This window comes from Callospermophilus lateralis, chromosome 2, assembly GCF_048772815.1.
Source record: "Callospermophilus lateralis isolate mCalLat2 chromosome 2, mCalLat2.hap1, whole genome shotgun sequence".
NCBI lineage: Eukaryota > Metazoa > Chordata > Mammalia > Rodentia > Sciuridae > Callospermophilus > Callospermophilus lateralis.
The window spans coordinates 15,149,466-15,161,343 of NC_135306.1; the positions used below are offsets into that span (position 1 = coordinate 15,149,466).

The following is an 11,878-nucleotide window of genomic DNA, read 5'->3' on the forward strand; positions in this document are numbered from 1 at the left end:
TCTGGTCTCCATAGTGGATCCACACAGAATCACTCAGACCCCATTACAATGTCAGGGAAAAGCCAAGGAGGGAGTGCAGGGCTTAAATAAAAGAATAATTCAGAACTCCAATTTCATTTTTTTTTCATTTCCTCTCCACTTTTAAAAAAAACACACTCCTGTGAGGCAAATAAGACTTATGGATTAGAGTTTTCTATTTTAGCCTAGAACCGGCTCCCCCTTCCTTGGCACACCATTTGTATGATCTTCCCTAAAATGCCAGAGGCCAGGCACTGCTTCCCATCTTAGGCAAAACCTCCAATTAAAATCAGCAGGGAGGTTGCTTGAATTAGGAATCCCAGCCAGGGCTCCCCAGCCCGATGGTTCTGAAAGGGAGATGTGAGCCTTTGAAAGCACTGATGGGAAGCCCTGGGTGGCAGAGCCTCTGTCCTCCAAATGACGAGCTACCTCATGGGGAGACCTGTCATGTTGCCAGAAAACCCTGGCTGAGGTAAAGACAGAACCAGCAGGGGAGCAGCAAAGGTGTCTCCGTGGCCCCAAGCCTAGTTGATCTTCCAGTCTAGGGTTTTGAGAATCAGGAACAAATTGCAGGGTAACTGAAAGAGCTTTGGTTGGGTTTGGATCCAAAAATGCTCAACTCTGGTCTGCCGTGCCTATGCTGTGTGACCATGGGTGAATCACAATCCCTCTCTGACCTTCAATCCCTTCATCAGTGGAATGGAAGTCACAAGAGAGTCCTATCTCATGGGGTGATGTAAAGAGGTGACAGCCATGAGGTAGAAAGCCCTTGAGAAACACTGTTCTCCCATCTCACAGTCAGAACATGAAGGAGATGGGATGAGCATTTGCAAACCTTCCTGAAAGTTCTCTGCTTCTGTGATCCAAGCTGCTCTATTTGGAGCCACCACGGGTGCTTATCAATCAAGCGTCGGGGGTTTCCAGTTTAGAAATGAAAAACGCAGCTTCCTGCCCTACCCTCCTTCCCCCAGCCCACTCTTCTCTCTGCTGGCCCCTCACCAGAGTGAACTGAAATCTCATCCAACCAAGAGATGCTGATTGGGATGTATTGGAGTTCAGCTCTGGATGCAAATGGAAGATACTAGGGATCCCTAGGGACCAAGAAAAGCGTTTTAAAACCTGGTCCTTGTTGCCTTGCACTGACTGTCAGTTTTCTAAGACCCTCCCCTCCGGAGCTGGCCTATTAAGCCGCTTCTCTGTTGCCAGGGTTGAGGCAGACTGTTACCAGCTAACCTGGGAAATGATATTTATAGATCACAGTCCCTCCTACCCCGGGTCCCCAGCCTCTCCCTGTGCACTTGTCGGTGAGCCCCAATTATCTGTGAATGGAGGAGAGGGACCCTGGCAAGTCCAGAGGAAGCAAGGAATGTGATAATAGGCCCTTCACAAGCTCAAACTTTCTGTGTTTTCCATTATCTCAATTCATCTCTCTTCTGGTGGCTTGCTTCCCCCTTGTCTGGCTTATTGTAATAATTTCACATGGTGGTTCACAGCAGAAAGTGCACCCATGCCAGAGGTAGGGTCTGGGGCTTGAATGTGGAGTGACTGCATCATCATAGACAAGTTATATCATGTCCCAAGAACTCTTTTATCTTTATCTGCAACACTGAGACAGGTACACATGTTGCTCAGGGGACGTGGATACAAAGAGCCTCTAGCACTCTGCCTGTTGTACAATGAGTGCTCAATAGCTGTAAGCCACAGACTGGATCAGGGTGCCACCTGCAGTTGAGTCTTGCAGAGCTGTGACTTAATGGTTATCATTCAGAGCATTGCCTGGAGATGGAGAAGGTATAGGGGATTGTTCACATTGATGCTGATTTCACATTACTGGAGCTTTCTTGTATTAAAAACAAATACATCAAAAAAAATGAAATGAGCATTTTTTTTCCTGGATATAATCTCAAGATGAAATATTGAAAAGCAAAGAAGTGCTCACTGACCTTGAGAGTTAGGGCTTCCTGATAACCTTGGTCCCTGTCTGATCCAGGACAGCGATGAACCACTAGCCCACTCCCAGGTGGCCCATCCAGTGTCCACACTCACTGAATCTGTGAGTTCTGACCAGCAAATCTCAGCAGAGTATTTCTGTTTGTGTAACTGCCTACTCTTATTGAATCCCTTCACCTTCTGCCCTTCCAGTGGCTCTGTGCAGCCCCTTCTGCTCATCAGCTCCATCTGCTCCCTGTCACTCTGTCCCCAAGTCCTTTCCTCTTCTCTTACCACCCTTCCCCATGCCCCACCTTTTTCTTTCGTCTTTCCTGCAGCCTTGCGCTCTGGGCTCCCCCTGAACACCACCTCCTTTCCAAGCCCTCGAGCTGTATCATTAATGCCTTCTTTGATGCAGCCCACAACCTCATGATTATTCTGAGGTCAGGAGATGCAGGTGCTGCGCAGCTCGCTGAGGCCTCTCAGAGGGCCTCTGTCCGCCACCCCTCCTGCTCGACAGGGCTGGAATCCTAATGGGCCACTGGCCCCACTGCTCCCCGCAGCATCACCAGGAACTTTCATCTTCATATGTCCCCCTCCCGAGGATTCTGAGAGTGTAGCCACAATGAAGCATTGATTCAAGGAGTGGGGGCTGCGGCCCCGACAAAGGGTCCCAATGATGAGACACGGGAAAGGGGGCGCTCTACGGGGTTATAGAATGCCTTGCAGATGGGGACAGAGGAGCTCTAAATGGGGTACTGTCCTGTCACTTGGAGAGGGAGTGACAGGAGCAAGTGTGGGCCATTTGAAAGAGGCATTTTGAAATGACGCTCTTGTCAGATGGAATCACGCAATCAGAGCCGCGTGGAGGGCCCCTGCAGCTCACAAAAATATCAGATGACTCATACCCCAATATTCAGTCAATGTTCTGGTTTGGGAGGTGAGAGCCACACAGCTCATTATTATTCCAGCTCCGTGTTCCTGAAGGCTGGGCCTGCTGCTGTTCTCCAGGCTGTAATAGGATTGGTCTCATGAAGCAGAGACCAGGGAGGCCTGGAGCTGAGTGGGCGGATGGTATGGAAAACTGATCCTGCAGTCCTGGGGGGAGACAGGGAAGTTTGTTTTTCTTTTTCTTTTTTTTCAATTTTTAAGCAAAAAATATTAATAAGCTTTGTTCATTCATTCAGCAAAATTCATTTGTTCAACAAAGGTTTATAGAGCTAGGCTCTGGGCTAGGTGCTGGGGAAGGAGAGACCCCTCCTCTGAAGCCTAAGAGCCTGAAGGGAAACTGATGAGAAAGGGTGGGGTCCCAAGGCCACGTCTGGGGTGCTGTAGGGTGGTCTTGTTGCCAAGGGCAGGAACGGTTCTATGAATTTAAAAGGCAGAGTGTTTCCAAAAGCTAATTATTCCTCCATTTTCTCTCAGCTGATAAGCCACTTATTTGAAGCAAAGCATGCCAGGAAGCCATTTCAACAGTATCCATTTTCAAATGGATATTACAAAATGGCTTCTCTCAAACCCGGGAGAGATAGCGGCATCCTTGAGAGTGTCTCAATGCCTTCAAAGGAAACGCTTATTCTCTGGGATAAGAGTACTTTTTATTACTACCTTTTCCATAATTGCTCAATGCCGGGCTTTTCTAAGCTCTTTAAATATATTATCTCACTGTATCCTCTCACCAGCCACATGAGATGGGCTTTATTATCCCCGCTGTAGATATAGATACCGAGGCCTAAAGAGATGAAATGACTTGCCCCCAGCTCCATAGCTGAGCTTAAACTCAGTTCTGCTTGGGTCCATAGCCATGCTTTTATGGGCACCGGGCTCCACTGGCTCCTGATACTCATGCTTTGGTCATTGTGGATCATCAGTGCAGGGACAGCACATGTGGTCTGCTAACACTTCCCCCCAAGGACCCAACGAGGTAAATCAGCTCCTGTGTCCAGCTTCCTAAAATGAAGATCCTGAACCACAGACACCACCACTGTCACCATCCACATCACCACCATGCGTGGGACCTTAAGAAAGGTCTTCTTGACCCTTGATTGACTGGTACTGCCAAAAGCAACAACAAGGAGCCAAGAGCTGCCTGTACTCATCACATGAGTTGGAATCCATCACTTTCCGTCTGAGTTTCTGTTGCCATGTCTATAAAACAAACCTGACAGTCCCTTTGCAGGAATAATAAGAGCTAAATTTTATCGGGCTTTTAATACCTACCAAGTTTGAAGCTAAGCCTTCCTATAAAAATTGATGTAATCCTTGCCACAGCCCCATGCTGTGACTGGAGGGCGAGGGGCACTACCCAGCATTCCTCAGCTGATGTGGAAGAGCAGGGTTTTAGGAAATCTCTCAATGGCCTCCAGCCTTAGGCTGTTTTTGGGGTGTTGTTGTGAGACTCAAATAAGAAGATCGAAGTGACTGCATCCCGTGCAGGGTAAAAAGTGCTAGACACATGTAAGGAATTATTTGTAGCATGAAAGACAGCCAAGAGGTGACTTGCACAAAAATGAGGAAAGATGAGAGGCCTCCAGGCTGACTGCCTTGTGTATTTGTACCCGTTCTCCTGTTGCTTCTTATCTGAGCATATATCCATCTTCATTGGAATCGGGGTATAGATTCTGGTATCATTTATAGTGCTGAGGGGCAGATGGGCTTAGAGATGCATGTGACATTGGAATGCCACTGAACTGAGAATTTGGAGCTCTGGGGAAATGGTTGAAATAACAGCTTTCTTGCATGTTTTGAGAAAACCACTGTGAGAATCATGCAAGGTCATCAGGATGGGGGGCACCACATGATTTCGAGAATATGACAAAGTATAATTTGTTTTTTGTTGAAGTTGTTGAATGTTATATAATCCTATTGGATCACTGTGTGAAAGGGCTTGAATCATCTGATATGGATTAAAAGAAATTACCCCTAAGGTCCTTTCCATGGCTCTTATTTATTTATTTATTATTATTATTATTTACAATTTCTTGTCATCCATTTAGAGTACTTGTGTTTAGATACTTTTATTTCCTAAATAATACTTCTCTGGGGCTATTGGATTGGAATCATAAAGCTGAGGGGAATTCCCCCAAATTTACTCCACCTCCTGTTTACAGATGAAGACATTGCATATTATGAGAACAGTAAGGTGTGATGTCAAAGAGCTGGTTTGTGGCATTGGAGCCACAATGTAGTCATTGCAACTTACATTCAATGTTTTTCCAGTTATAACTTCTCCCCCGAGTCTAGTCACTCTTTGGGTGGCTCCAATTTCTATTATCATTTGTACAGAGCAACTCAGACCCTTGACAAGTGGTTAATGTACTCCATTTTTCCTCTATTCCCCAGGACAATTCAGCAGTGGCTTGCAAGGGTCCAGTCGCTTCTCTACTGCAACGAGAACGGGTTTTGGGGAACCTTCCTGGAGAGCCAGAGGAGTTGTGTGTGCCACGGTAGCACCACACTTTGCCAGCGCCCCATCCCCTGCATCATAGGAGGGAACAACAGCTGCGCCATGTGCAGCCTGGCCAACATCTCCCTCTGTGGCTCCTGCAACAAAGGCTACAAGCTGTACCGAGGCCGCTGCGAACCACAGAACGTGGACTCTGAGCGGAGCGAGCAGTTCATCAGCTTCGAGACCGACCTGGACTTCCAGGACCTGGAGCTGAAGTATCTGCTGCAGAAGATGGACTCGCGCCTCTACGTCCACACCACCTTCATCAGCAATGAGATCCGCCTGGACACCTTCTTCGACCCTCGGTGGCGCAAGCGCATGTCCCTCACTCTCAAGAGCAACAAGAACCGAATGGACTTCATACACATGGTGATCGGCATGTCCATGCGCATCTGCCAGATGCGCAACAGCAGCCTGGACCCCATGTTCTTTGTCTATGTCAATCCCTTCAGCGGGAGCCACTCGGAGGGCTGGAACATGCCCTTTGGGGAATTCGGCTACCCCCGTTGGGAGAAGATCCGTCTCCAAAACAGCCAATGCTACAACTGGACTCTCTTGCTGGGCAATCGGTGGAAAACCTTTTTTGAGACGGTCCACATCTACCTACGTAGTCGGACTCGGCTACCTACCCTGCTGCGGAATGAGACTGGCCAGGGCCCCGTGGACCTGTCTGATCCCTCCAAGAGGCAGTTCTACATCAAGATCTCGGATGTGCAGGTGTTCGGGTACAGCCTGAGGTTCAACGCCGACCTCCTGCGCAGCGCAGTGCAGCAGGTTAATCAGTCCTACACACAGGGCGGCCAGTTCTACTCCTCTTCGTCCGTGATGCTCCTCTTGTTGGATATTCGGGACCGAATTAATCGCCTGGCCCCTCCGGTGGCCCCGGGGAAACCCCAGCTGGACCTGTTCTCCTGTATGCTGAAACACCGCCTGAAACTGACCAACAGCGAGATCATCAGGGTGAACCACGCACTGGACCTCTACAACACCGAGATCCTCAAACAGTCAGACCAGATGACAGCCAAACTCTGCTAACGCGGGACCCCGGGCCATGGACTGTCCCTTTTGTTGTACAAACACAACAGAACAAAGCAAAGCTAAACAAAACACAAAAATTTGTAAAATGTAATTAATGTTCAAAGAAAAGGAGGAAAAATCTTCATTTGTTGGAAACTAAAACGTTCTAGCAACTGTATAAAAACCGTCGGGCATGTTTGTTACTTCTATACTCTGTCATGAAGAAGGGTCTCAGCCTTCGGTGGAGCTTTGAGGGAGTGGCTCGGTAGGCCTCAGGTGCTGTCTGGAGCGGGGAGAGGGAGAGCTTATGCAATGAATTGTAAAGATCTCTGCTGTGCAGGTGCTAAGATTAAACACTAAAGAGAGAGAGATATATGTAATGTACAACTGACACTGCCATTTTTCCTTGTGGGAGGAAATGGACATAGATAAAGAAGATATTTCTTCGGTTAAGATTTCTTCCCTCTTTATGCTTAATTCCTTGTGGTTTTTTTTCTTTGACTCATTCTCATACAGGGGTGGGGGGATGCAGTGACACTACTATCTTACTCATATGGCTTCTTTTCTTCTCAATAAATGGATACTGATGGAAGTTGGCCAGCAGGTGGGCTTGGGAGGAGACACATTCACATAAACGCAGGGCGATAAGTAACCTCAGATATTAGTGCAGGAAACTCTTTAGTATGGAAAATAGGTCCCGAGGGGCATGGCATACCCATTTTAACACCCACAATAACTGCCTGAATTGAGTTTGAATCCTGATTTCTGATGCCCTTAAATGTGCAGCTTCTTCCAAAACACACTGGCCGCTTTTGTGTTTTCCCCTAACAAAGCTTCCAAGGGATGAAATGTTCTGTTTGATAGTCATTCTGTGCATGTGAAGAAGTTCCTCCTGCTACTTTCACCAAAAAGAAATAGTGTAGTGTCAGATTTCCTACAAATGCTTTCCATATTAAAGTCTTAGTTTGAATAAAATCAAGGGCCATAATTTAAAAAAAAATAATGTAAGTTTTAACATTGCCTTGGTTTATCATTCATTGTTCGGCCACACAAGCTTCCTCAAGTATCTAAAATAATTTCATTTCATTAACACTTAATATACATGGATATGTACCCACACCCACCTGGCCATCTACACAACAGCATAAACACTGCCACTTCTCTGGCATCTGTGAAAAGTGAGAAGCCATGTGAAGAATTTGAGTTGAACAGAAATGACTAAAGGAAGAAAGCTCATCTCAAAGCACTTTTGTAGAGGATTTGGATAGACACTGCTTCTTAGTCTCTAGGGTTCGCCATTCATCCTTTTGCTAGAGGTTGCTCATAAGAGGTGCATCCCAACCATCTGGATCCTTATTTCTGCATTGGCAGCAAACTCCAGAATCACAAAAATTTAGAGTTGGAAGAGAAAATAGGATTACTTTGGTTTAAGCTTCTGCCCAGTGCAAATTTCTTCTTCATTGCTGTTGGGAAGTCACCACTGTTCCCTGATTGGACCATTGAGGGGACAGGAAGCTAATTAGTTCTCTTTTCCATTTTCCTTAAATTCTTCTTTTGCAGAAGGGAAGCAATAACTCTCATTCCAGCTTACATTATAAAACAAAGCTAGCAATTAGAATTTCTTTCCATACATTGACCATCTTGCATACCTCCAGTTATGGAGGGTATATTTCTCTCCCATATTAATGCTACACTAGATAAAATTCAGAGACTTGTCTTTGAAGTCTCTTGGGTTTGTGATAGTATAATGGAAAGAGAACACCACCCCTCATGTACTTTATATTAAAGTGAAAATGGAGGACTTCAATGCATAAGAGGTAAAGTATTATCCAGTTCAAGTAGGGGTAGATTATTTTCCCTAGAATGCTAAATCCCAACTTTAATGTTCTCATTTTTAGTATGAATTAGCATACATTTTATGCCATCTTTAACAATTAGTGTGCACTTTACACCTACATAAATTTTGGGCTTTGGCTTTTAAGAGGGTTCAGTGTCCATTTAGTGTGGAAATCCTTTGCCAGAGATCACATCACAGTTTATCTGTCAAGCACAAGATTTTGCAAAAGGCTAGTAAATCATTAAACATTTCTTAAGTACCTAATAGGTGGCGGGATAATACCAAAGGTATAAATATTTGTAAGTAAATGGTACATGCCTTGTGCTACTTAAAAATAATGAAACACACATGCACACACACACACACAAATCTATTACAAAGAACAATACTGAGACAATAACTCCAAGACCAGCTATCATGGAGCCAGGCACAGAGAAAGGCATGAGTTTGGAAAATAGCTTTTCAGAAGGGATATGTTTCTGAGAGTTGAGAAATGATCAGGAGTTGGACCAAAAGACAGTAATGGAATGACCAAAGAAACCATGAATACAAAATCACAAATGTATTAATAGGCCACTTAAGGGCATGGGTCCTAATAATACTTTTTTAAAGTATCATTTTAAGTAGTAACCCTACCAAGTGGAATGAGAATTGTGATTTGATAAAAGAATATAAGACCATCATCCATAACCATTATGACCTGAAGAATGAATTTCAGACTGTTCTGCAGTTGCCCACCCCCCCTTTCGTCCTTCATCTCCACCTTCCATGCCCATCCCTGGATTCCTAATGTAACAACTCTTGTATTTGCTCAATACTTTACAGACAGACACACAATCTCCAACTGCACTTACTTCCTAAGCCTCATCACAATTTAATTAGGACTTTCAATCTGAGTTCTTCACCAGACTTCACCAACTGAATGTTTGGGAAAAACCTTTGCTCTTCACCTTGAAAGCATTAACTCAATCCTTTCATGTGAGCGAATACAGCCATGTCTAATGATTGGAAAGGTCATAAACATAGAATTTCAAGGAGAAACATTCAGACATCAAATTTATTCTTGGGTGAGAGAAAAATACTTTGCTATGAAGGGCCACAGAGTTCTGTGGATTTCCAAATGCTTCTTTTTGGCCCTGTGAACTAACAGGGTTCCTCTCTACCTGGGAGGAAGAGAAACCTGGAGGCTTCAAGTGAGATTTTAATTCAATTAGTGTCTTACCAATTGGATGCAGCACCAAGGACCTGCAGTCTCTGATTAATATGCTGATGCTAAGACACAAGAGTGAACAGAATGCCCATTTGGATAAGGCCTGGCAGCAAAGCATGCCATTGCCATGGAAACCACAGAAAGCCATTAATTAGCTATCAAGTAAAATCATTGGAAAATTCTGGACCCTGATATATCTGCCCCTATTAAAGAGAAGGGCAAGAAGAGGGTCACACTAACAGTAAGGCTCCTTTTGGCGGTTAAAATCATAGTCACAAGAGACTACATCTTGCTAAGTGGAGAAAAGATTGGCATATAAAACAAATGGACACAATAAAAATGAAACTTTGGGATTATTCAAGTCTAAGAATATAATTTGGAATGTGCGATACTTGTTGGGGCGTCTATATTGATAAAATTATCTCCATTGAAAACATTTTTTATCCTATTATCTGTTCTTTGGAATGTAAGTGATAATAATAAGAATCCACTAGATGGTGATAAATGATCAGGGGAAGAGATCATGCCACCAAAGGGCGAGGAGTGATAAACCCCTAATATAATAGATGCAGATCGCATAACTTTCAAGTTAATAGAGGAAAAATTTAAAAATTGAGAAGAAAGCAGAAAAGAAAAAATTAAAATAACTGAACATATATAAACAGACACAATAACAAAGATTGCTACACAGAAAAATCACAATAAATGTAACTGGATAAAACCGATCAGTAAAAAAAGCAGGTTGTCAGATAGTAAATTGCAAAATTATAAAACAGGTTGAAAATAAAACATGCCGGACATAATAAATAGAAAGAAAGCCAATGTAACACTGTTAATGACAGTTAACATAGATTTTAAGGCCACGTACATGATTAAGGTTAAAAATAGTCCATTTATTAGGAGAAATGAACAGAAAATCAGATACATAGAATTGAAGATTCTTAGGGCTAAAGGGGTCTATAAAGATGTTTAAATCTTCAGCTTTCAGAGATTAAGGACTTATATTCAAAGTTATTCTGCAAGCTTTGTACACTGGGTATAAAGTTTAGCTCCCTTTTCACCATTTCAGAATGAAAGGTTGTGTAGCTCAGTCGCCATAGCAACACTAGAATCAGCCCCTGACTTTTCACCAAATGTGTTATCAAACTTACATGCACAAAACATAATTCTATCTCTGTGTCTCTGTCTCTCCCTCTCTGTCTTTTCCTCTCTCCATTTCTTTTTCTTGTAATCAAAATCATATACACGGGCATTTTTCCATTGAGGATCAGCCAAATCCTTGGGTGGATAATGACCTCAGTTTAAGTGAAGGTCACAATCCTCCTGGAACCTGCATACTATCAATAGCTCTGGTCTTGCCAATCCAAAATTTCTAGAAGGCAGAGATTGCCTGAGTGAAATTTTCAATCTCTATTCTTTCTCTTTCCAAACTATGCTAAGGGCCTATAGTTACAAGCACAATGTCATTCTTTGCTTTTCAGCGTCTCGTCTGTCAACTTTGAGTCAAGGCATATGGTGCATTCTCTGACCATCTTGGCTTGAATATCTGCTTTCCTTCCAACCAACTCAGAAATCAAGAATGATGCAAGGGATGGAATGGAATAGATCTGAATCATGGACCAGGAAGTGCCTCATGTTTATTACATGAATTTATATAATTTGGGGGAGGAATTACAGGTCTCTTTAATTTTACTTAATTTGCAGGGAGTTACATATCTCTTCAAGAAATGTAAAAACTCTGGGATTTTTCCTAGTAAAAATGTGCTCTTGCATACATTTTGAGCACTATTTCACAGACCCCTTAATAATATATCTTGAACATTCTGAAATGCTACACACCTTGGGTCAGCATCTCCAATCCAGTCTCAACCATAAATATAGTTCCCTTTTAACCATCTCAGGTAGAATTGTCCTAGGATCACATATCAAGTTCATGTAGCCATTTTTACGGCACCATCCTGTCCTCAAGCAGTCTTAATATAAAGATAAATCTCTTGATAGGAATAGTAGTGGTGCTCACTTTAATAAATCTCACTCAACATATGCTAGATCTAAATTTGTTGAGAAGGTATGTTTTTTATAAGTATCAACTAACAGATGCTTCAAAATTAAAACATAACAATCTAGTTTAGAGGATGAAGAGCAATGCACGGGTAAGTGTTGCTTCTTGAATAGACAAGAGAGTCTAGGTCATCACCCTGCTACAAGGGTGGACCTGCAGTTTGAAACAGAGTTTGCTAAATCTGTAAAAGAAAAACCTCCAGTAAGCAGCTTGGATAAGCAAGTGGATTTCATGAATCAAAAGTTGAGTTAAAACACAGAAAATTCCTTGTTGGTAGGCCTCTACTGAAGCTGCCTTGGTTCCATCCCAGGACCAATCCTTCCCACTGAGAATACAAAAAGGCTCTGATACCGTTAT

The 11,878-nt window shown here is 43.5% G+C and overlaps 1 protein-coding gene across 1 annotated transcript in view; it reads left to right on the top strand.

Moving 5' to 3' along the window:
* The window catches only part of Brinp1 (BMP/retinoic acid inducible neural specific 1), a 119,818-nt gene extending 113,388 nt beyond the window's left edge, over positions 1-6,430 (top strand). Inside the window, exon 7 of the mRNA XM_076843157.2 lies at positions 5,290-6,430. Within this exon, the coding sequence (XP_076699272.1) occupies positions 5,290-6,430 (1,141 nt within the window). The remainder of the gene's footprint in view (positions 1-5,289) is intronic.
* The last annotated feature ends 5,448 nt before the right edge of the window (positions 6,431-11,878 follow it).